General features: G+C 31.6%; 1 protein-coding gene across 44 annotated transcripts in view; it reads right to left on the bottom strand.

Moving 5' to 3' along the window:
* BAZ2B (bromodomain adjacent to zinc finger domain 2B) overlaps positions 1–22,913 on the bottom strand; it is a 322,506-nt gene that overhangs the window by 124,915 nt on the left and 174,678 nt on the right. For 42 of the 44 annotated variants that reach the window (XM_074303358.1, XM_074303359.1, XM_074303367.1 and 39 more), the window contains one exon: positions 15,421–15,576. In XM_074303358.1, coding sequence (XP_074159459.1) covers positions 15,421–15,574 — 154 coding nt within the window. In that variant the 5' untranslated portion in view covers positions 15,575–15,576. Of the gene's footprint in view, positions 1–11,310; positions 11,414–15,420; positions 15,577–22,913 lie in introns of those variants that run through there. The other 2 variants (XM_074303356.1, XM_074303357.1) reach the window with 1 other exon arrangement.

Genomic DNA, 22,913 nt, shown 5'->3' with positions numbered 1-22,913 from the left:
TCATAACACTGTAACATTTGCCTGGAGTATTTAAGCAAGCTAAAAAGGGTAGGAAATCATCAGAATGATAAATATAAATAAAGATCATAGGAATAATTTAATATTTGTGATTATTAAGTATAACCAGAGGGAATACTACAATGGCTACAAATTAAAGTGAAATCTAAAATACTTAAGTTTAAATTTTTAACAAAACTTAAACATATTATCTTACTTAAGAAATACAGTAGACACACTGTGTGATCCAGACATTAGCCGCCTTGACTATTTTTCACACAAGGCATTCCATCTTCCACCCAAAAGCACTACAAGTGGCTGTACTTTACGTCCAGAACTTTCTCCTCCCTCATTTTAGCTCTCTGGCTTTTCTAGCTTCTTTTCAAGTACCCAATAAAAATCCCACTTTCTACAGGAAGGTTTTGTTGTTAACACTAGTGCCTTCTCTCTATTGATTCTATCCAACTTATCGTGTATAGAACTTATTTGCATATAAATGTTTTCATGCTGTCTCCTCTCTTAGTCTGAACTTGAAAACAGGGACTTTTTGCTTTTTCATGTCAAGCTTTTAGCACAGGCCACACACAGCAGATACTTTATAAATGCTGATTGGCTGAATGATTTTCTAGAGAATTAAGGAATAGTAAAAGAGCCTAGTCAAACGTATCAAAACCATTTCTTCTTAATAGTACTTATATCCCTGTAGTTTTAATATTAGAGCAATTTTGGGAACTTTATTTACATTTTATAAAACATTTAATAAAAATGTATCTTAAAACCAAAATAAATCAGAGACACAAAGTTTTCTGGAGAAGAAAAAATCAGGTAAACCATGTTTGTTTTATATTGCTTACTAGTTTCTACATTTTACCATACTTAGAAATGATACTGCATTGAATATAATCTATTTGTTCCAGAGAAGACATAAAAGAGGCAAGCTCTAACTTTTGAGTCCAGCTCCATAATCTGTAGAATAGGAATAATAACTGGTAAATCACCATCACACAGAATTAGAGAAAAGCGCTTCACAAAATTTAAAGTACTTAATAAATAAAAGTTATGTCATTATTATAATTATTATTAGTGAAACTTAAAACTAAAATTTATGACTAGCAGTATATATCATAGGGTTTTTTTAGGGCAATTTACATGGTCTATTAATAGCAGGATAAATAGTACATTATTATAGTAATACTGAACTTACATTAGTAAATGAACAAATATTTGGAATTCTTAAATGGATGGAATCATTTACTGCTTGGAAGGAAAGCTATGGCAAATCTGAATAGTAGTCTACAAAGTAGTTACTACCTTATCAACAAAGGCAAACATAGTCAAAACTATGTGTTTTTCCAGTAGCAATTTATGGTTGTTATACTTGCACAATAAGAAAAGCTGAGGACTACAGAATCAATGTTTTCAAAACTGTGGTGTTGGAGAAGACTTAAGAGTTTCTTGTTCAGCAAGGAGATGAAATCAGTTCAACACTTAAATTAATTCAGGCTATTCACTAGAAGGTCAAGTACTGAAGCTGAACTTAAATACTGAGAAGATAGGATTCATTGGAAAAGACCTTGATGCCATTGGGGAAGATTAAAAGCAAAAGGGAATGACAGAGGATGAGATTGAGACATAATATGATGGAAACAATGATCAACTTAGACTTCAAGAGAAAGAGTAAATAGAAGAGTCTGATTGCCATGGTCTATGGAGTCAAAGAGTTGGACACAAATTAGTGACTGAACAACACAACTCCAGGAGCTTCAGTTCCTGGGGATCCTCCTTACAAGCCAGTTAAAATAAAGTCGTCTGTAAGAGAGATTCTCTTTGGAACAGGCTTGCTTGATACTCTCAAGTCAGAGGTGGTTCCCAGGTAGGATAGACAAAGCTAGGCTTTCAATCAGGAAGACAATAGTTCAAATTTGGCCCCCACAAATACTTAAGCTATTTATAACCATTATTAGTCCCAGTTTCCTCAACTTAAAAGTAGGGATAAAAATAGCATTCTTCTGAGGATGAAATGAGATAATATTTATAAAGAGTTTAGTACATAGTAAGTCATTAATAAAGGCTTGTGTTCTTCCTTCCTTCCTTCCTTCCTTCCTTCCTTCCTTCCTTCCTTCCTTCCTTCCTTCCTTCCTTCCTTCCTTCCTTCCTTCCTTCCTTCCTTCCTTCCTTCCTTCCTTCCTTCCTTCCTTCCTTCCTTCCTTCCTTCCTTCCTTCCTTCCTTCCTTCCTTCCTTCCTTCCTTCCTTCCTTCCTTCCTTCCTTCCTTCCTTCCTTCCTTCCTTCCTTCCTTCCTTCCTTCCTTCCTTCCTTCCTTCCTTCCTTCCTTCCTTCCTTCCTTCCTTCCTTCCTTCCTTCCTCTGCATGACCTATTTTTAAGTCAAAAGTATAAGATAGAAATGCAAAATTCCTTATGTAGTAATTGACCAAAAAACAGACACAATTAGGGTCTTCTATTGACAATGAGGGTCAACTGACAGTATTTTTAAGGATAGGGAAGATTTTTTCAGAGAAGGTCATCTGAGTCTTCTATATGGGAATGAGAAGCAAAATAACTCATGATTTTCATCACTATTTAACAAATCAAGAATGCTCAGTAGGTAGTGGGTACTAGCACTTGATTTTCAAGTCATATTCTTGAAAATGCAGCCAACTTTCAGACATTGGCAACACATCATGTTTGCAAATCCTTAAAAATACAACATTCTTCTTAAATCAGCTACTTGACTGGTAAAATCAAAAGCTGGAAGAAAAGGTACCCAAATCTAAGCCAATAATTGCTTTTCTTGTGCAGGGAAACACTCCTTGTATGAGGAGGGTTTACAGAGACAAATTAAGAAACAGTATCAGCAAGTTGGAAGAGAAGAAATTTAACAGGGAGATTTCAATATATATTCTTTAAAGTGTTATGAATTCTAAGATGAAAAACACTTCTATTTAATCCTACAGAAGTACTTCCCCAAGTTAAAAAATGTAAATGGTTTTTAAGTTACCAACATCACTATTCCATTCTTGTAATCAATGCAAGTAAGAAGGATATAGAATATTCCCAAGTGCAAGAGTAACCATTACTGACACCACACACAAAGAGTTAAAGATTTATTCTTTGAAATACTAAAGGGAGAGGGGAGGGGAGATATTTGCTACTAGTAAGTTTAGCTTCTTACAATATTACCTACGATATTCTCTAAGGCATATGGATTTGTTTACATTATTTAATATTAAATATAATTCTCTAACTCAAAAAAAATCATTATTGTAGACAGTTTAGAATATAGAAATATAAACTTCTAAATGTGCTGGGAAAAAAATGAAAGCTGAAAAGTCGATCTATGATTTTATCAGTAAGAAAAATCTTAGATAACAAGAAAAAGCCTTTTCAAAAGTGAAAGTCAACAACTCTGCAATTTTTAGTTTTAAGAGAGTTGTCTGTGGTACTAAGAAATAAAGTGATTTGTCCAAGGTCACAGAGCCAATATGTGTCAAAGGCATCACCTGAATTCAGGTTATCTTCCTGGTTCTGAGGCCAAATCTATGTCCACTATGCCACACTGAATCACAAAAAATACTGTGCTTTATTTTGAATAAACCTTATATATGAATCTATGTTATATCCCAGATATAGGCAATATAAAGATTATGGGTTGTCAGTAGAAGATTAACATAGCATATTTCTGTAGCTGTGATGGAACATGTTCTAATCTGATGGCAGTCCCTAATCTCACAAAGTTACTGCCATAACCTAAAATCTTATCAATGGCCTCAGATTTGATGCCTATAAATGTGAGGCTTTCTAGAGAATCAAAAGTTAACAGAAAGTGAACAAAAACAATTTTATCTAAAATGGACTTCTTGAACTCCAGATAAAATTATTTTATGTCCTATGAGAAGGATCTTATGAAAATCTTAATTAAATTTTAAAAGGTTCCTCAAATGATTGCTTATCTCTTGGGCTTATCATATAGATGGACTGGAACTCCAAAATACTGTTTTTTAAATAAAAGAAAATCATACATTTTTCAAATGATAATGTTTACTTTTGTTTGTATAAAATGTCTATAAGATGTACTTTCATAGGCTCAGGTTATCCTCTAAATGATTTGAAAAAAATAAAATCTCAAAACTGAAAATTTGGCTAATTTATGATCCAATTTAGCAACTCTGGTAATTATTGTTCTCACTTATAAAGTTCTATTAATCAAACATTCTTAACTAAAAGTAACAATTACCAGATTTACATGCATTTTGGCTACTCCCAATTCTTTTCATACCATTCTCTGATTGACCTTAAAACCACAACTCAGTCCAACAATTCTGCTTCCATTTTGGATATTAGGCAAATGATTATTTACCAGCTACTGGATATTCATGTGCTCTTCGCCAGCTATCCTCATGCCATGATCTAGCTTCTCCTTAAACCTGGCATAATGCAATTAAGCCCCTTCTAATTCAATATTTAGCTTACTGATCATAGTCCAGCCCTACCACAATGCTTTCAAATTCTGGCTATCTTCATGTCCTGTTGCCAGGTATGTTGCCATAAAATTAAAAAATTAAAAAAAAAAACAAAACAAAACAAAAAAAAAAACCCACTACCTTATTTTGAATTTCATACTACTTGACTTTCCTGTAGTTTTTAATCTATTGACCACTTTCCCTCCTTCTTTGCTTTCGGTAACAGCAATGCTCTCTGATGTTTCACTGACCTGACCTTTACCAATCTCCTTTGCTGGATCATCATCTGGCTCCTATCTTGAGGGTCATGGACCTTATTCTCTTCCCTTCACATTCTTTCTCTTGGTGAGATCATCAATTCCCATGGATTCAATTATCCTTTGTTTCCATATAATTCCATGTAGCCAAGTCAACAAAATTTTAATTGCTACACTATTTTCTGTAATATCAGATACCTGTAGTTCTATATTCTTGTTGATCATGTATATATAAGGATGTGTTTTTTATTTAGGGTTTACTTTTTGCAAGTGAGTGAAAGTAAACAAGTAGAGGTTGTTTACTAGAGAATATATACATGAGTAGGAAGTTTTATTGGTAAATTGAAGTCCTCTTCTACTGATTATTGAAACTCTTGTGAAAGTTCTCTACCTCAACTCCTTTCTAGATCAGAATATAAGAGGAAAAAGTGTTACTCTTTAAATTAAAGACAATATTGTTCTACCTTGAAAACTACATCAAGACTATTCTCCCTTAGCACTAGTCAAACAATTTGAGAAAATAATTCCTTAGCATCTTTTGTAATCGACTTATCTATATAATTTCACAATTCTGTTTTACATTCCTATTTGGTGGTAAAAAAAATTTACTTTAGGCTCAGTTCAAGTAAAGAAATCATTTGGCATCCTTATTGTTCTATATATGCCAACACCCTAAGAAAAGTCAAGAAAAATTATTCCTATCCATCCTATTCAGTCAATCATTTGTCTTGGAATCCTACAAACTAGAAAAAATAGAATATGTCTTTCATGTATCAAAGATGGACCAGTGTATTAAAAAAGGAGAAACTTAAGAGACATCTTTAGAGGGATTTTAATTACTATGCCATCTGTACCACCCCTACTTCAAAAACTGTTCTGAGGAAGAAGTCTTCTGATTTGCCTAACACCAGTCAGTTGAAAATAATTTTTGGTACTTCTGAAATCTCTGCAAGTTATTTTATATCCTTGTCCACTAGCCTTTTGGGAAACAACCTCCCTTAACACTTCCAATATACTTTTCCATCCAATATGAGTCCTTGTAGAGATTGATAAATATGATGCAAAATGCATTGATGACATACAAATAAATGGGTGAATCTTATCAGTACTCTTTTATTTCTTTCAAATCTCAAGAGTAAATAAAAATATAGAATGAAACATTAAAAGATTCCAAAATTGAGTCCTAATTTTCCTCCTTCCTTAAATGCCCTGTACCCATCTTCAATTCAACATATTCAAAAGAGATCTCTATGTTCTTCCAAATAACAATAATAATAAAAAAAGCCCTTCTCCAAACTTTGTGGATAAATACCATCCCTTCACCCTTCACAAACATTCCACTAAAGTCAAAATGTCTTTCTACTAGATAATACTATTACATGATATTTCATATTTAGTTTCTGTGACACTGAACAGGTGAGTTACCATCACTGGATGTACTCCTGCCTTTTATAAGTCCAGGTTCAGACTTAAATTAATCTTTTTTAAATTTAAAAGTAAAAAAGATACATATATATACATTAATAATTGCAAAACAATTTTATCCTTATATTAGAAATTAAAATTATTTTACTTTTTATGTTGGAAATCATTAATATTACTCTCTGAAAAGCTTTGAACTAGTATCCTTATAATACTCTGACATTGGCAAATAGCTATTTCCAAATACAGCCCTTAGTTATTTTAAGTGGATAAAATTAACTCATGTTTTCTCTTTTTAAAAAAAAAAATCCCTTTTTGGGATATGAACAGACAATTCTCAGATGATGAAATTGAAACTATATCCACTCACATGAAAGAGTGTTCCAAATCACTACTGATCAGAGAAATGCAAATTAAGACAACTCTGAGATACCACTACACACCTGTCAGATTGGCTAAGATGACAGGAACAAATAATGATGAATGTTGGAGGGGATGTGGGAAAACTGGGACACTGATACATTGTTGGTGGAGTTGTGAAAGAATCCAGCCATTCTGGAGAGCAATTTGGAACTATGCCCAAAAAGAGTTCAAACTGTGCATATCCTTTGACCCAGCATTGCTGTTATTGGGCTTATATCCGAAAGAAATACTAAAGAGTGGAAAGGGTTGTGTATGTGCCAAAATGTTTGTGGCAGCTCTTTTTGTTGTAGCTAGAAACTGGAAGTTGAATGGATGTCCATCAATTGGAGAATGGTTGGGTAAATTATGGTATATGAAGGTTATGGAATATTATTGCTCTGTAAGAAATGACCAGCAGGAGGAATACAGAGAGGCTTGGAGAGACTTAAATCAACTGTTGCTGAGTGAAATGAGCAGAATCAGAAGATCACTATACACTTCAACAACAATACTGTATGAGGATGTATTCTGATGGAAGTGGAAATCTTCAACATAAAGAAGATCCAACTCACTTCCAGTTGATCAATGATGGACAGAAATAACTATACCCAGAGAAGGAACACTGGGAAGCGAATGTAAATTGTTAGCACTACTGTCTATCTACCCAGGTTACTTATACCTTCGGAAGCTAATAATTAAATTAATGTGCAACAAGAAAATGGTATTTACACACATATATTGTATCTAGGTTATATTGTAACACATGTAAAATGTATGGGATTACCTGCCATCGGGGGGAGGGAGTCGAGGGAGGGAGAGGATAATTTGGAAAAATGAATAAAAAAAAAAAAAAAAATCCCTTTTTAATTCTGAACTTTAAAAAATCCAAAAAGGTATCATTTCTGAAAAAAAAAAAAAAAAAGAAAAAATAGAACAGGAAAAAAGATCACATGTAACTCTGTGAATCTCTATTATATGCAACTTTTTGTTTTAAAAGTATACATTATATTCAACATGTTGCTTTCCAGGCTGCCTTTTTTTTGTCTATTTACTTATAAAATTCCTTTTGTGTGTCTGTCCACCCCCAATAAAATGAATTTATACATTTTTTCAATTAATTAATGTTCCTTTATTTGGCAATAAAATCAAGATAATGAATTAATTAATGAAAGTATGAATGAATGTGAATTTATACATTTTCTAAAATTGTTCCCTACAATGGTAAAAGTTCATAGTCATGACACATTAAACCTTACCTCTTTGAAAGATTTAAGAATGGTAATCAAACAGTAAGATAGCCCCAGCTACAGTACCTAAAAGCTTATTATTGTATAAGATGTCAATCTCTCTAGTTGATCCCACTGGGAAGTAAACAAATAGTTTGATTTAGATTAAACTTTAGCAAGTGCTTTTCAAAAAAGTTTAAAAAATAGGTCTGCTAGGATAAAAGGAAAGAATGGCTCAAGAGAGATGGGAAGCACTTGAGAAATCTATTGACAAAATTTGCAACAATTCTAGTGAAGAAAAAAGGGAGCTATTTAAAGATACCAATGTGTTTACAAAAGCACAGCTGCAATACAAACAAAAATTTAGTTAAAAAAAGGCACATCTGGTGGGCTCAGATTTTTAAAAGATATATACTAAGTAATTATAATTGTTCTTGTTATAACAATAATAATCTCATCAAAGTCCAAACTATCATGCATATATAGAGGCAAAGTAGGGGGATGCCAGAGTAATATGTAATAGGATACTTTGTGAGACCTGAGACAATTATGACATCAATAGAAGAGTCACAGGATTCCTGAAGCTTAGGCAAATTGGGCTGTGTATGGATAAAATGCCTTTAAAATTTTAAAGTACAGATAAGATGCAATAAGGTTACAAACTGACCCTTCTAAATTCTAAACTGCCATAATTAATAATGAAGAGTCATGCTGCCCCATGTTTTAATATCAAGAAAAGGTAAGAAACCTCAGAACAAATCAAACATGCTGATACCTCACTCCTTAAAATTGTTTCATTGTAGTGTAGACTATTAAGGTTGACAATCGAACATGCACAAGTACTTTTATTATGCATCAGGATGAAATATAGGTAATAGGGTGGCTAGGTGGCCCAGTGAATAAAGCACCAGCCTTGAAGGCAGGAGAACCCGAGTTCAAACCCTCTCTCAAATACTTTCACTTACTAGCTGTGTGACCTGGGCAAGTCACTTAACCCCAAATGCCCCACAAAAATAAAACAAACAAAAAAGATATGAAAGAATTTATAGGTAATGGCTTCATAAAGCTTTTGTCTCATATATCCACAGCACACAACAATATACTGCAGACCAATTCAAGACAATCATTAGAAATAACAATTTCTGTACCAAAAAATGATGATTAAACATTATGATTAAACCATAAAAACACATTGTACAAAAATTTAAAGAGTAATTTAATTCCCAAATCTAGATTAAATTAAATAAGATTAGATAAATCAATTAAATAAATAATCACTAAAATTTGAAGAGGTAAAAGAAGCCAAGATCATTGAAATGCAACCTGCAACCTTGAGAAATCCTGTCTACCAAAAGAATGGATGAAAGAAAATGAAATCAGTTTCTTAAAATGGTTTTGAAAAGGCAATGGACATACCTTTCCTAGCATTCTGAAAAACCTTGTTGAGTTCAAAGGTATTACTCAAACTAACAGAAAGACATTACTAAATTAGTGTACTTTTAAAAAACTGGCATTTGTTATCTCCATCATGAAAGAACACATTTCCCCCACAATACTTTCCAGAAACTGTGCAAAATTCTCAGGCCCTGCACACTACAGCCTTAGCAATGGACAATGTCATGATTAAAATCACAGGAAGAAAGGTTGCATTATCAAAGAATACTTCTAAAAGCAAATGAAATTTCCTATATATATTATCTCCTGAATGAAAAATTGAATATGTTAAGAGTAAGAATTTTCTGGCTGTTCTGTTTGTATCACCAAGGCTTAGTAAAAGTACTTAGTATCCAGTAAGCTCTTAAATTCTTTTTTCATTCATTTCACTCATTCATCTGCAAAAGTGGAAAGCAGTGGAAAAATTGGTAATTATTAGTTTAAACTCTTTATGTTAGAACATGAAATTAAAGAAAAATCCACTCTGGGTTTTCCTGAAATCTAAGAATGATCCCCATCTTTCTTCAAAAAGGCATAAAAGATCTATCAGCAATCTCTCCAAACATAAGCCATTTATGTACTTATGTAATGTATGTAAAGCATTCACAGCTTGTATTACCAAATTTTTAAAAATCTATAAATGTTTACAAGAAAACAACATATTGACTGAGGAGCAAAATGGTATATAAGAATATCCCAGAATGTAATTATCATCAATGATAAAATTACTGAACAAAAATATTTACACTATCTATCAATTGTTATTACCTACTACGTGCCAGCCAATGATATTGTCAAGAACAAGTGATATTGATATTCTGTTTTCCAAGGAGACAGTCTAAGCCTGTTATGGCTCTGTCAAGTCTTAAATCCATTATAAGACTAATTTTTAAAAAAGAATCAAGCAGGGGAGCAACTAGGTGGTGCAATGGATAAAGCACCAGCCCTAAAGTCACTTAACACTACCTAACGGTGTGACCCTGGGCAAGTCACTTAACCCCAGTTGCCTCAGCAAAATTTTTTTTAAAAAATAAAAATTTGAATTCATAAAGTCTCTTTGATTTATGATTTATTATATTATATATTATATATATTATTATAAAATCTCTTATTTTTTTATTTAATATCCCTGAGCACAAGTTGGAAGGATAGTGGCTATAGAAAAAAGCCTAGCTAAAGAATGTAGAACTTTGTGAATTTGGAAGGCAATCTCAGAGTTCTGTACAAAACCCTCTCTCTTTGCTTTTTAAAAACAATTATAAAAAACCAGATGGATATAGATGGCACATTAATCAAATTTGCAAATGGTATGATACTTGGGAGCAAATTTGTTTACAATATAATCAAGATCCAATACCTCAATAGAATAATCAATATCTAATACCTCAATAGACAAATGCTGAATGAAAGATGAACTTGACAGAGATGGAATTACATAGCAATTAATGCAAAGTTCTACATTTAGGTTAAAAAATGTAACTGTACAAGTAGAATATGGGAGGGGTAAGTAGCTCAATAGCACTCTATGTTGAAAAAACTTAAGATTTTATTTAGGTATTATTTCTAATATAAGTCAATAGTGTGAAGTTAAATTCAAAAGAGCTACTAAACCTTAAGCATTACTCTAAAGAGGAAGTACCACATTCTACACGAGTAAGATACTATCTGAGTATCACATTTTAGGCAGTGGATGTATTATGAAACTGGAGTACAGCTAGAGGAAAGCAACCAGGATGATATAGAGAATCAAGAATTTGAAGGATTGCCATTAAAAAATATTATGATTTATCACAAGTAGTTCAAGAGAAAAATATTTGAACTTCAAAAGGCAGCAGTTATAAGAAGGCAAATTTTTCACTTACTATAGGTAAGATCTAACAATTAAGATTAATCCAAAATTCAACCAGCTACCTCACAAAATAATTTCTCCACCACTGAAAATGTCAAAATAGAGGTTAGAAACCATTTTGAGGCACGTCATAGAAGACATGAATATACAATTTTGCATGATCCTTGCAATACTGGTATTTGGTAATAATAAAAAGGCTGTGTGGGAAAATGCAAAGGAAATATTTACTGTATTACTTTTTATATATTTTGTACTTATCTTACATGGACTTGAAGTCAGAAGAATTGGGTTGGAGTCCCAGCACTGATAATAATCATGTGACCTTAGACAAGTCAATTAACTTCTCTGAGAATCAATTTCCTAATCTGTAAAACAGGGAAAATAATAATTTACACTATCTACCTCTCAGGGATGTTGGGAGGAAAGCACTTTGCAAACTGTAAAATGTCAAATAAATGTGATCTATATTGTCAATGTTACTTTCCTTTTTTTTTTTAAAGGTAACTCAAACTATATTTCTATTTGTTTCACTCTTTCCTTCCTGGGTTTTTTTTTTTTTTTTCTTTTTGAGATTTCAAAGTCTCAGATATATTGATGGGACTATACAACAAATCAATAAAAAAATTTTGAATTTGTTAAGTTTTTTCTCCTTACCTCACAAATAATAGAATTGTTTTCCTCTAAAGTTCTATAGTTTGACCGATACATTATAAATGTTTCTTATTGGAATATCATTCTCTTTGACATTGCTTCAAGTGACTTGATACATTCTAATCACTATCTTCCTTTTTCTAAATCTTTTCTTCAAACCTATTTAGTTGCTGGTTTTAAAATGATTTTTTTGATATGTGTGCGTGTGTGTGTGTGTGTGTGTGTGTGTATGTATGTAACACACACACACACAATTATATTTAGTATATATGTCAAGGATTATGGACCCTTAGAGCAATCAGGTCATAAAAGAAATCAGACAATCATGCCTTAAAAAAGAGAAATGATTCATTCTCTTTTGTATAAAAGTTCTCTTAAGGCTTGATATAAATCTTTTATTGTACATCAACATAAATCAAATTCATGGAATAACCTATAAGAGAAAAAATATTTGTTGTTGACAAGTTCTTCATCAAACAGAAAAACTCAGTGAAAATATTTTGTTTTATTGAATAACATATCTGAAGAAGCTACTTTCATTCATGCAACAAACATTTACTGACTAAATACAATTAACCAGAGGGTGCTTTAGAAGTACAAAAGAAGTAAACAACAGAGTGCCCAGCCTTAAGTAATTTACAGTCTAGTTTGGGAAATGAAAACAGATATATAATACTAGCAAATAATTACAAGTGAATATATGAAAATATGCCTTATATGTGAAAAACTCATTCTAAGTTCTCATGTGGTAGGAAATAAAGGAGCATGCAGGGGGATAGGTATGGAAAGTTTCTTGGAAATGAGTTATGATTCAAACAGAGCCATAAAATCACAGACTTTTTAGTTTGAAGGGACTCTTATCTGATCAAATCTCTTCATTTTATAGATGACAAAATTCAGTTATAGAGAGGCGATTAGTGAATTACTTATGATCAAATAAGTAGTCAGAAACATATATGATTTGAACTTATTCTATAATAATTAAAAGCATTTCATCATAATTAAAAGACTAAAAATATAAACACTAGAATATTCAGGGAAACTTTTAAATATCCATCTATATTCACATATATACTTCTGGAACTGGGCTTATTTATGTAATAAGAGCTAATAGTTGTTACACTAATTTTTGTGTGGGTTTCAGTTCCTTTTATTTTTGTTGGATTCATACTTTGCTATATTTAATTTTAAATATTAATTGGAGAAATATATACTTTGCCAAAAGGATAAAAAAAATCATTTTAATATCCTTCAGAATTTCATCTAAATACATCCAAATGTGATATATAAATGAGTCCATTTTTAATTATAAATTCATGAATTTAAATGTTTAGAACTATTTGCAAATGCAAATGAAATAATCTACATTTGCTTCAAGAGTTATATCATATATCACAGAAATAACTGGCAAGTTAAAAAGTGATTATGCTTTTTATCTGTTTTATAAAAGCAAACATAAAATCAATAATTTAATATATCTAAATATAGTTGATAATCACCTTAAGTTTGAAAAGTAGGAAAAGGAAAGTTTCAATCAATGGTTCAGAAAAAATAAAGTTAAGGACATCATGAGGAGTGATGAGATATGAGAATTGTGGATTTGAACACTAATTTTTGTTTTAATATCCTTGCTACTTGTGCCATTAGAAATCAAGAATGAGGATGATTGAATTCTTGAAGTAACAAGCAAATCACTTTTCTCCATTTAATTCAGTTAACAAAATGGCTGTAATTTTGCAAATGATTTTTTGGGGATTAGTTTTGGGGAATAACTGATATATTGATTTGAAATTATGCATCATTTGCAATAAAAGTTCCAAAAGAAAAACTAAATTAAAGGAAATGTGTTTCTTGAATTTTCTTAATGATTTATACTAGAGAGCCAGAAATGGTAGTCTATAACTATAATCACTGCTACTGTGGATATTGGATGATCTCTCTAGCTCAGTAGTTCTGAATGGCACTGGACTAAACTAAATGTCCATACTAAGTTTGACATACAATAATAATAATAATAATAATAATAATAATAGGGCAGGTCTCCAGAAATAGGGGTCTATCGGGTTGTATAACGACAAGTGAATTAGCCCAGATCAGAAATGGAGATCAGTACTTTTGGGCCAATCAGAATAGGATTGAGCTGATATGTGGCCCCTAAACTTAAAAGCTTAGAGAGCTAGGGCTCTAAAACAAACAGTTTTGATAGAATGTAGCTTTTATGAGCAAGGTATAATTTCATTACTTTTCTTTATGGCTGAGATGCACCAGGTTCACAGATTAAGTATAAAAATAAAATATACAAAAAATAAAAAATAAGTTTACAAATAAGAAACACACAAAATAAAAATATACAAAATAATTATAGAGATTGAATATATTATATGTATATAAAGCCTCATGTAGGCCAGTTTGGCCAGAAAGTAGAGTGCTGAAAGGGGAATCTCATGTAATCAACCACACAGTTGCTAAATTGTAGAGGATTTTTAAAAGTTTCAATAGAGAAATCTGTATTGTATCCTAAGGCAAGAGAGAACTGTAGAAGATTCCAGGGAAAGAGCATTATATGTTCAGACCAGTAGTTTAGGAGCATCAATTTTGCAGATATGTGAAAGAAACAATGAACGGAAGAATTAAAGAGAAACTGGGAAAAAAATTATTAGGCAAAAATGTGACAGGTGATGAAGAGCTGAACAATGGTGGCTATAGTTTGACTAGAAAAACAGTGATAGTGAAAGATGTTGAGAGTGGATGGAACAAGATTTGGCAACCAACTGGATATGAGAAGTGATCAAGTGATAAGAGTTGAAGATAATTCCTATGTTGTAAACCTGGAAGATTAGAAGAATGTGGTGTCCTCCATAGAAATAGGGAAGTTAGGGAGCAAGATCAGGTAAGTGAAAAAAGATAATGAGTTTTGCTTTGAATATGTTTTTTGAGGAGCCTGAAGAACATATAAATAAAGATGTCTAGCATTTGGAGATGCAAAATTTAAAGCATTTACTCAAGTAAACCCAAAGTTCAAAGAATTATATGAATAAGTACATATATGAAATGATATAATTAAATTGAAGAGATTATGGCTCCCGACAAATGCATGGGAAACCCCAGTATGCTATAACCAAGAGATTAATGGAAGGAAGTTTGAAAGAATAATTTAAAGCTAACATTGTTATTTGCATTCCTGAAAAGAATAATTTTCCTAAATACATTATCTCATTTGATTAGGTTCATAAATAATTTTAATGACAGTTTTAAAATAAAATCATAGCTTTATCTTATAAAATCTGTTGCAATTTTTGCCCTTGTCTAAAAGATCAAATAGCAATAAAATCTTCCATATGTATATAATAAACAGCAGGATGCATGTGTATATGAGTGTCAGAGGATCTATGTAAGTAACTAAAACTAAATCAAGTTTCTCAATATAATTCTAATTTTATAAATAGTCATTGCCGGCAATTGGGAAACTTAATTTCTCTGAAGTTCTTTGTCTCATCAATATGAATTTGACTCATTATATTCATTTGTGAGCTGTGACAACAAGAAGATTTTAGTGAATTTTCAATGACTTACTATCTTTAAAACTAAAGACCTAGACTTTTAGGAAAAGTTATCATGCTTACTGGCTGTTTTATGCCAAAATACGTAGAACTTCACAAGATAGTCCCATGTAGGATTCTAAATGAATGATGTACAAAACAAAGTTAAAGAAAAGTATTCACCACACGTGTTGATTGTGGAGCTGAGTGAGGCAGCTCCAGAGGAAAGACTGCCTTTGGAAACTGCAGAAGCTACAGAAGGTGGAGAAGATGTAGAAGATGAAGTGGGTGCAGTAGAGGAGGCCGTCGTTGATGTTAACCGCTCCCCAGACTCCATATCTAAAAGAAAAAAGGCAAAACTGAATTTTCAAAACAAAGTATTAAACTACTTATTAATTTGACTTAAGGAAATCACATGAAGCAGAAAAACTTAAGGAACATAATCTTATCAAGAAATATTTAAGCTTTTCAGCCACACTGCCAGAAATATAGGTCATTAAGAAATATTTTTACAACAATAGTAAATTAAATTGGTAACAATGAAAAATCTCCATAAATATGGCAAATGTTCACCTATATATTTCTTGATATGCACATACCCATTCAACTTGCTATATATTAGACTCACAGAAAAGATGGTTTGTAAATATAAATTATACATGTACATGCATTTAAAGACATTCATAAAAGTACATGTTATCATTTATTTTTAAAAATCAAATCTTAATATACCTAAATGTTTTCATTTATCATTCACTGCCCCTTCCCAGTAATGACACACAGCAGTATGAATCAACCACTATTAAATAAATTCCCAATTACTACAGAGATTATTCTGATTAAAGGATCCTACTGGATTGATCTAGTGTGCTATTCCTAAATAAGTGCCACTGTCCCCTCTACCTTCCATCAAAAGGAGTTATATAAGAAGTTACCTCAAGAAGAGATTCTTTCATAAAGGATAACAAAATCTTCAAGAATAAAAAAATTGACACAAATTGATACAATGTATTGTAATGCTTATTAAGAGAGAAAATAAAAAGAGCAGGAGAAGCCCTTTTGGCACTCAGTGTCTCCTAGATTTTTCCTTACCATCTCCAGCTCCTTTTCCTTCCCCCCTTCCTTCTGTTATAAGTTTAACCCACTTATTGTTACATTTCCTTTCATGTGATTTATGCTTTTAAAAATTTAATGTTAGGTCAGGCTGTACACTGTTTGTTTTATTCCACATCTGTATAACACATCCATATGGAAACATGTATAATGGTCAGTGATCAAGCAAAGAGATAGTTCAGTCAACTGGGAAAAAAAAAAAAAATACCAAGGAGATTGGATGGGAAGACTGGCCAGAATAAAATAAGGTGGTGGAATGGAACTATATCCTCATGAAAACAGGAGGCTAAAAGGATGCTAAGAGAACAAACATATCCAATATTCCGCCAGAGTAAACTGAAGACAGAAATACTCTATGCCTAAGTGCACAAAAGGACTGACCTTGCTGGAGTAAGAATTAGTACAGATACTTCAGTCAGATAGTCCAATATCTGACAGAGAAACAGCCTCCAACCCTCTGGCCCCAAAAGACAAATCAAAATTGCTGAGGGGAGACAGAAAGTTTGTATTAAGACATGATCCCTAACCTCACAAGACTTATAGTCTTATGTAGGGAGCTTATTTCATCCAATAACTGACTTTATTCCTCAGAAACTTAATGTTGGACTGCTTCAATAGGCTGCATAGCAACCTTGCAATATGAGAGGTGTTTTAAAAATCAAAGTTTGAAATCTACCACAATGTTCATTCTAGAACTCAGTAACATAGCTGTGGTCATTTCAACCTCCTTTCAAAAGTGACAGTCACACAAAGAAATAATTAATGAAATTCAACTCTAAATCTTGAGTGTCTGCATCCACAATGCTTTTTACCCCGACAGTGACATAGATGATCACACATTAATGCTTGGCACACTTGCTGAGACCATTATTGTTGAGCCTTCCAATTCTGTAAAGTCTAGTTACTTTTCTCCATATTTTGGCACTGCTGTCAATTCAAGTGATGAATTTTTCAGGACAATCAACAGATAATGGTATTGCTGTGATGAATCTGTCCATATCCTTGTAGAATTTTCCATTCGCCTCATCAGTATTCACTGTGGTGAGGGCATATGTGCTAATGATGGCTGCATAGCACTTCGGTTTTAAGGGCAGGCTTTGGGTCACTAGACAGTCACTAATGAGCTTTGAGACATGTGGCTGTCTGATTACAAAGCCGATGGCTGACACCTTTCACTACAAAGTGTTCTCATCAATAAGTATAGTTTCGCCAAAAGCAAAAATATTGATTTTGAACCTGGATCATTTCTGTTATGTACTATCCATTCATTTGGATGTTCAGTGCTCTTGTCTCATAACACCCTATTACTCATGACTGCTATCTACTTTTATTATAAAAGTTTACTTTCCATTTACTTTTTGACTATAGGGATAAATGCCACCTTATATGCTTTTTTCAACATGTGATATGCATTTTTCACTAGCCCTTTTTATAGGTAAAGTTTAAAAAATGCTTAAATTTTGAGAACAACAAATAGCCATCCTATATATACTGCCTCCTCATATAGGATTTTTGCTTTGGATTATCCCAATGTTAATATAAAGTAGAACAAGTAACAAATCATAGAAAGCAAATGCTTTTGCATTGTTAAAGTATGGAGTCAAGCCTTCAATAATAATTAGATAAAGTTCTTCCCAAAGCCTATAATACATACGACTCAGCCAAATAAGTTCTTGCCATTTAAATGTATGTCATTATGAAAAGAACTATTTTATATAAAGTTCACATAATCATGTGTGACTTTTGTTACAAAGTGGTTAGATGCCTCATTACAGGATGGAGTTGGCCCTTACATTTAGAAGTAAATGGAAGCGCTAATAAAATTTGCTAACTAGAAATGATGGGTCCCTGAAATACTAGGCATTAGTTGTCTAAGAACTAGTTTAACTAAATGTGGAAATAGGAATCATTACCAAATTGGTTAAAGGGAAACAAATCATTTCTGCTATAGCAATGCTTTGGTGTTACCAAAAAATATCCTTTCTGAGTCAACCTCAAAGTTAGGAATAAACTCTGACTTAAAAAAAAAAAAAAAACACACAAAACTGATTTATATTTTAGGAACGCATCATCTCATAAAAGGGTAATCAGTGAGTTTCAAAATTTTACAACTTATTGTATAGGTATAGTATATGTATATACTTCTGTAAGTTTGCTGTAAATTTCAAGGGCTTTTCCTCATTCAGATATTCTGATGGATGCTTTGTGTTCACATAATTTATACAATTACCATGTAGATTATGATATTTCTGTAGATTTTGTCACTTTTACTGAAATCTTTCTTGAGCCTTTGTCACTCTCCTGACTTACATTATGTATATGTATACATAAATGTGTTTGTGTCTGTGTATTTCATAAAATGCCTTTCCTTCCATTCTCTAAACTTTCTGATGTACTATTTTCTTTTTTTAAATCCTTAAAATCATTATAGATTTTGCTGTATTTGTATTTATATGGGTTTATAATAAAGAGAATTAAACATCAATAGAAATAATGAAATTGTTTTGCAACCATTTATATTTAAATAGATGAAATTCATCCTATAAGATGTATTTCCCACTTATATTTCTTTTGGTATGGTGGCTCAATTCTCCTGGCTTTGCTTTCCCCTTCTCCCTCTCCTCACAATATTCCATAGAGTTCTCTCATTATCATTTCATTCTCCATTGATTGTATTTTATTAGTGTACTAAAATTCATTTTAACATCTCCCTGATATTCATTTAGGCATCTAATTTTTTTGCAATCACAAATTAAACTCCAATAAAAACCTTTGAAAGATAGTTTTTTTAAAAACCATGTGTCTACTGTCAATAAAGCAATAATTATGTTAATCCTTATAATAGTCAAAGATAAAGAAATGAAAGCCAACATATCTGTAATTCAGAAGCAATAGGATATCCACAATAGTTTTTGGTTTATTTTCAAGGTCCTTCCTAATGATACTGAGTATTTTGTGGGCTCACCTAGTTATACTATATAATTGATAAATATTCTTTAAGTACAATGAATTCTAATAATTCCATTATTTATTTATTTATTTATTTTTTTAAACCTAAACTGACGATCCGGAACCTATGATCCTGTGTATATAAAGCTCCTTAAGACAGCTCACAGTCATATTCATAAACAATTTTTCTGCTTATTCATAAAATTTCCCAAATATTTTTTGGCTTTGAATTTGGCACCCACAAACACATTTTACTGTGCATTTCTTCCTTCAGAATTTTTAAAAATGCTTCAGTATCTATATAAAATATGTTTGGTTCCAATACTCCTTGGATAAGATGAAGGGAAACTATATCTTTTACAACCCTCCATTGATATAAGTATCAATCTCATATCTCTATATCAGACTCATAAACTCTCATGAACAATGCTTTCACTTCTAGGATCCTACTGTAAATCTACAGCTGGAAAGAACCTCAGAGGACTTCTACTCTAGCACTTTCATTATGCAGTTGAGGAAACAGATCAAAAAAAGTTAAATGTAATATAGGTTATATGTAATAATCTACCTTTTAAATTTAAACACACATATTATATAAAAGCAGTAAGCATCAGAGGTGGGATCTGAACCCAAGTCCTCTTTCCCCAAATTCTCCCAAATCCTCTTTCCATAATTCAATTTTTCATGGCATATAAATTAACCAACACAGTGAAATGTTTTTCTAGGCCTCAAGATTTTTATTTTATGTTTTTATGTTTTATCTTATGTTTCAGCAAGTAGACATTAGCACTGTTTATGCTGAGCACAAAAAAAGATGCTGAAGATAACTGACAGTAAATGTCCACTTTTCAGTGGAAGACTAAATTATATTTTTGCTTCCTTTTCAATATTATTGTTTCTTTATTTTATTTTTAGATGTTGACACTTGAGATCATTATAAATGCATTATGTCTGCTAATGAAAATAACAATTTAATATAATATACAAAGTAACTGCTGACTTTACCCTTATGTTTAAAATTTAAATATACTCAATCAATTTATTATTTAATTCCCAATAGATGGCTATAACTAAAGAAAAAATAAATTCTGTAATAGATATGACATGACCAACAATGACATAATAATTATATAAAATAAAAAAATTTGGAAAACAATGGTTATATGAAGTTTAACACAAAAATGAACCTTCATTAATTTCTTAGATATACTATCTATACAAAAGCTGTACACAAACTGCTATAGTAGATGGCCATGGTAATGAAGGAGACAAGTGTCTTAAATTTAATCCTGGAATTGATTTCTAATTTGATCATGTACAACTTATGGCTTTAGACAAGTCACTTCTCCTTACTATACCTCAATTTTCTCATCTGAAATAGATAAACTGTACTAAAATGTATATATTCTATGATCCCCTGTTGACAGGTCCACCATATACATATTTCTATTGAGCTAGTTGGTATGGAAAATGTGTGTATTTTGTAATGCTGTAACTAAAATGCAACACATTAGTTTTAGTACACAACTGTTCTAATTTCCTAGGCATATATTATTTGAGTAAATTTTTCCAATATTAAACTTCATTAGAAAAGAAAGCTTTCTGGTTGCTTACCTATTACCCTACTCTCAAAGCAAATAGCAGCATGCAAAGCAGAAAGGAATATAGTTAAAATTTTAGCTTCTTGCTAAGAAGACATAGGGTAACCTTATTTTGTAATTTGAAAATCTGGCAATCAAATATATAATTAGCAATTATAACATCAAAATCTAAATCTCCCTAGGGAAAAAAGTATTGGAAAGCAAATCTATATTGTAAAATATTTTTCTAGACTTCAAAAGCCAAACTTCTAAAAATTTTATCTTATTGTCAGATTAAGTACCATCATACAATTTATACTAGATTCAAAAAGGTTGGTTAAGAGTAGTAGGAAATGATACATTAATTATTTTTTTTTGGTTTATCTTTACCCCTACTGCTTTCCATTAATATGGACATTTAATTAAATGGAATTTGCATTGCAGAACATTTATGTTGCAAAGTCCATAGGCAGCCATTTATTCTAAACAATATTTCAAAGCTTGATAATTGGGAAGGTATCATTAGAAAGTATCTCACAATGGCAGTCAGTTATTCTATATATGCTAGTGGACAAAGCTGTAGTACAAAAACATGAAGAAAATTTAATTTCAGCCAGTAAAATACTGTAACCCCAACTATTCTTCAAAAAAAAAAAAAAATCACTACTATAGATATGTTCATTTCTGGCTCAAGTCAGTCAGGGATTTTTCTATACTATTACAACATATAGAATAATAAAGAGTAATGATTCACTCTTTGCCACTTCTAGACTGTTCACAAGATTCTCTATATTTGTAATGCCCTTTTCTCCTCAGTTTCCCCCAGTCAATATTCTGTTATCTTTCTTTCGGGGCTCAAATGCCATATGAACAAGCCCCCTGAAGAAATTTATCATGAATACTCACAGCTGGGGGATTAAATTTCTAGGGACTATATAATATGTATATATATATATATATATGCCTCATATCCTTATTCTAATTTATTAAACATCATGTAACAAATCATATAAAGTCAATGTACTTTTAAGCTTTAAACTTGTGAAGTTATAATTTACAAACACAAAAACATTAAATTTAATTACTTTATTATATATTTAAATTTATAAATTTTGAATTATGAAATTTTAGAATGTCACTCTGAATTGCATGTTCAACAATTTCTGAATGACCTTTTCTTAGACTGGTAAAGTGGGTAGAGGAGATCTTGCTTGGCCACCTCAATCACTTAATCTAGCTCTGATGGACTTTATTTTTTGCAGTGTCATGCCAAAACTGTTATGTATGCATAAAAACCTTATACATTTTACAAATGCAATCCTTTCAATAACAGGATCAAGAGGCACTGCACTACGCCATGAAGGAAGAGAGATAACCTATAAAGGTTTGCCAGAAGGGGATACTATGTTACAATCAGGGATTTATACATGAGCCAATTTGGCTGGAATAGAGAGTGCCTGAAAAATGTAGATTGAAGCTAGATAGCAAAAAAAAAAAAAAAAAAAAGTATAAAAATATAAAAAATAGTTAAGTATCCTGATAAATTATATTATTTATCTTTATAACTCCCTCCCTCTTACCCTTTACCCTAAGTATTATATAGACATAAAGATCACAAAATTGAGAGCTGGATAGGATTTTTAGGCATGATTTAAACTCAACATTCTCAATTTACCTATTTTACCTAGTGAGGTTAAATGGATTTTTATCAAAAAATGAGAACCAGACCTAATAATAGAATTCAGATTTTTTTTCCCATTAGCCCACACTATCATTCTTAATCATTTTTACAAAAAAAAAAAAAAAAAATATATATATATATATATATATATATACACACACACACACACACAGAGTAAAATCTAATTATAAGATTCTTTATCATACAACAAATCTGCTTTTACTACCAATCAAATTATCCCATCTAGGGGAGGGGGAGGAGGGAAGGAGGGGAAAATTCGGAACAGAAGGGAGTACAAGGGATAATGTTGTAAAAAATTACCTGTGCATCTGTATTGTCAAAAATGTTATAAT

Source organism: Sminthopsis crassicaudata, chromosome 3 (assembly GCF_048593235.1).
Source record: "Sminthopsis crassicaudata isolate SCR6 chromosome 3, ASM4859323v1, whole genome shotgun sequence".
Classification (NCBI taxonomy): domain Eukaryota; kingdom Metazoa; phylum Chordata; class Mammalia; order Dasyuromorphia; family Dasyuridae; genus Sminthopsis; species Sminthopsis crassicaudata.
Note: the sequence above shows the minus strand (reverse complement) of the source record. Positions and strands in the feature narration are given on the sequence as shown.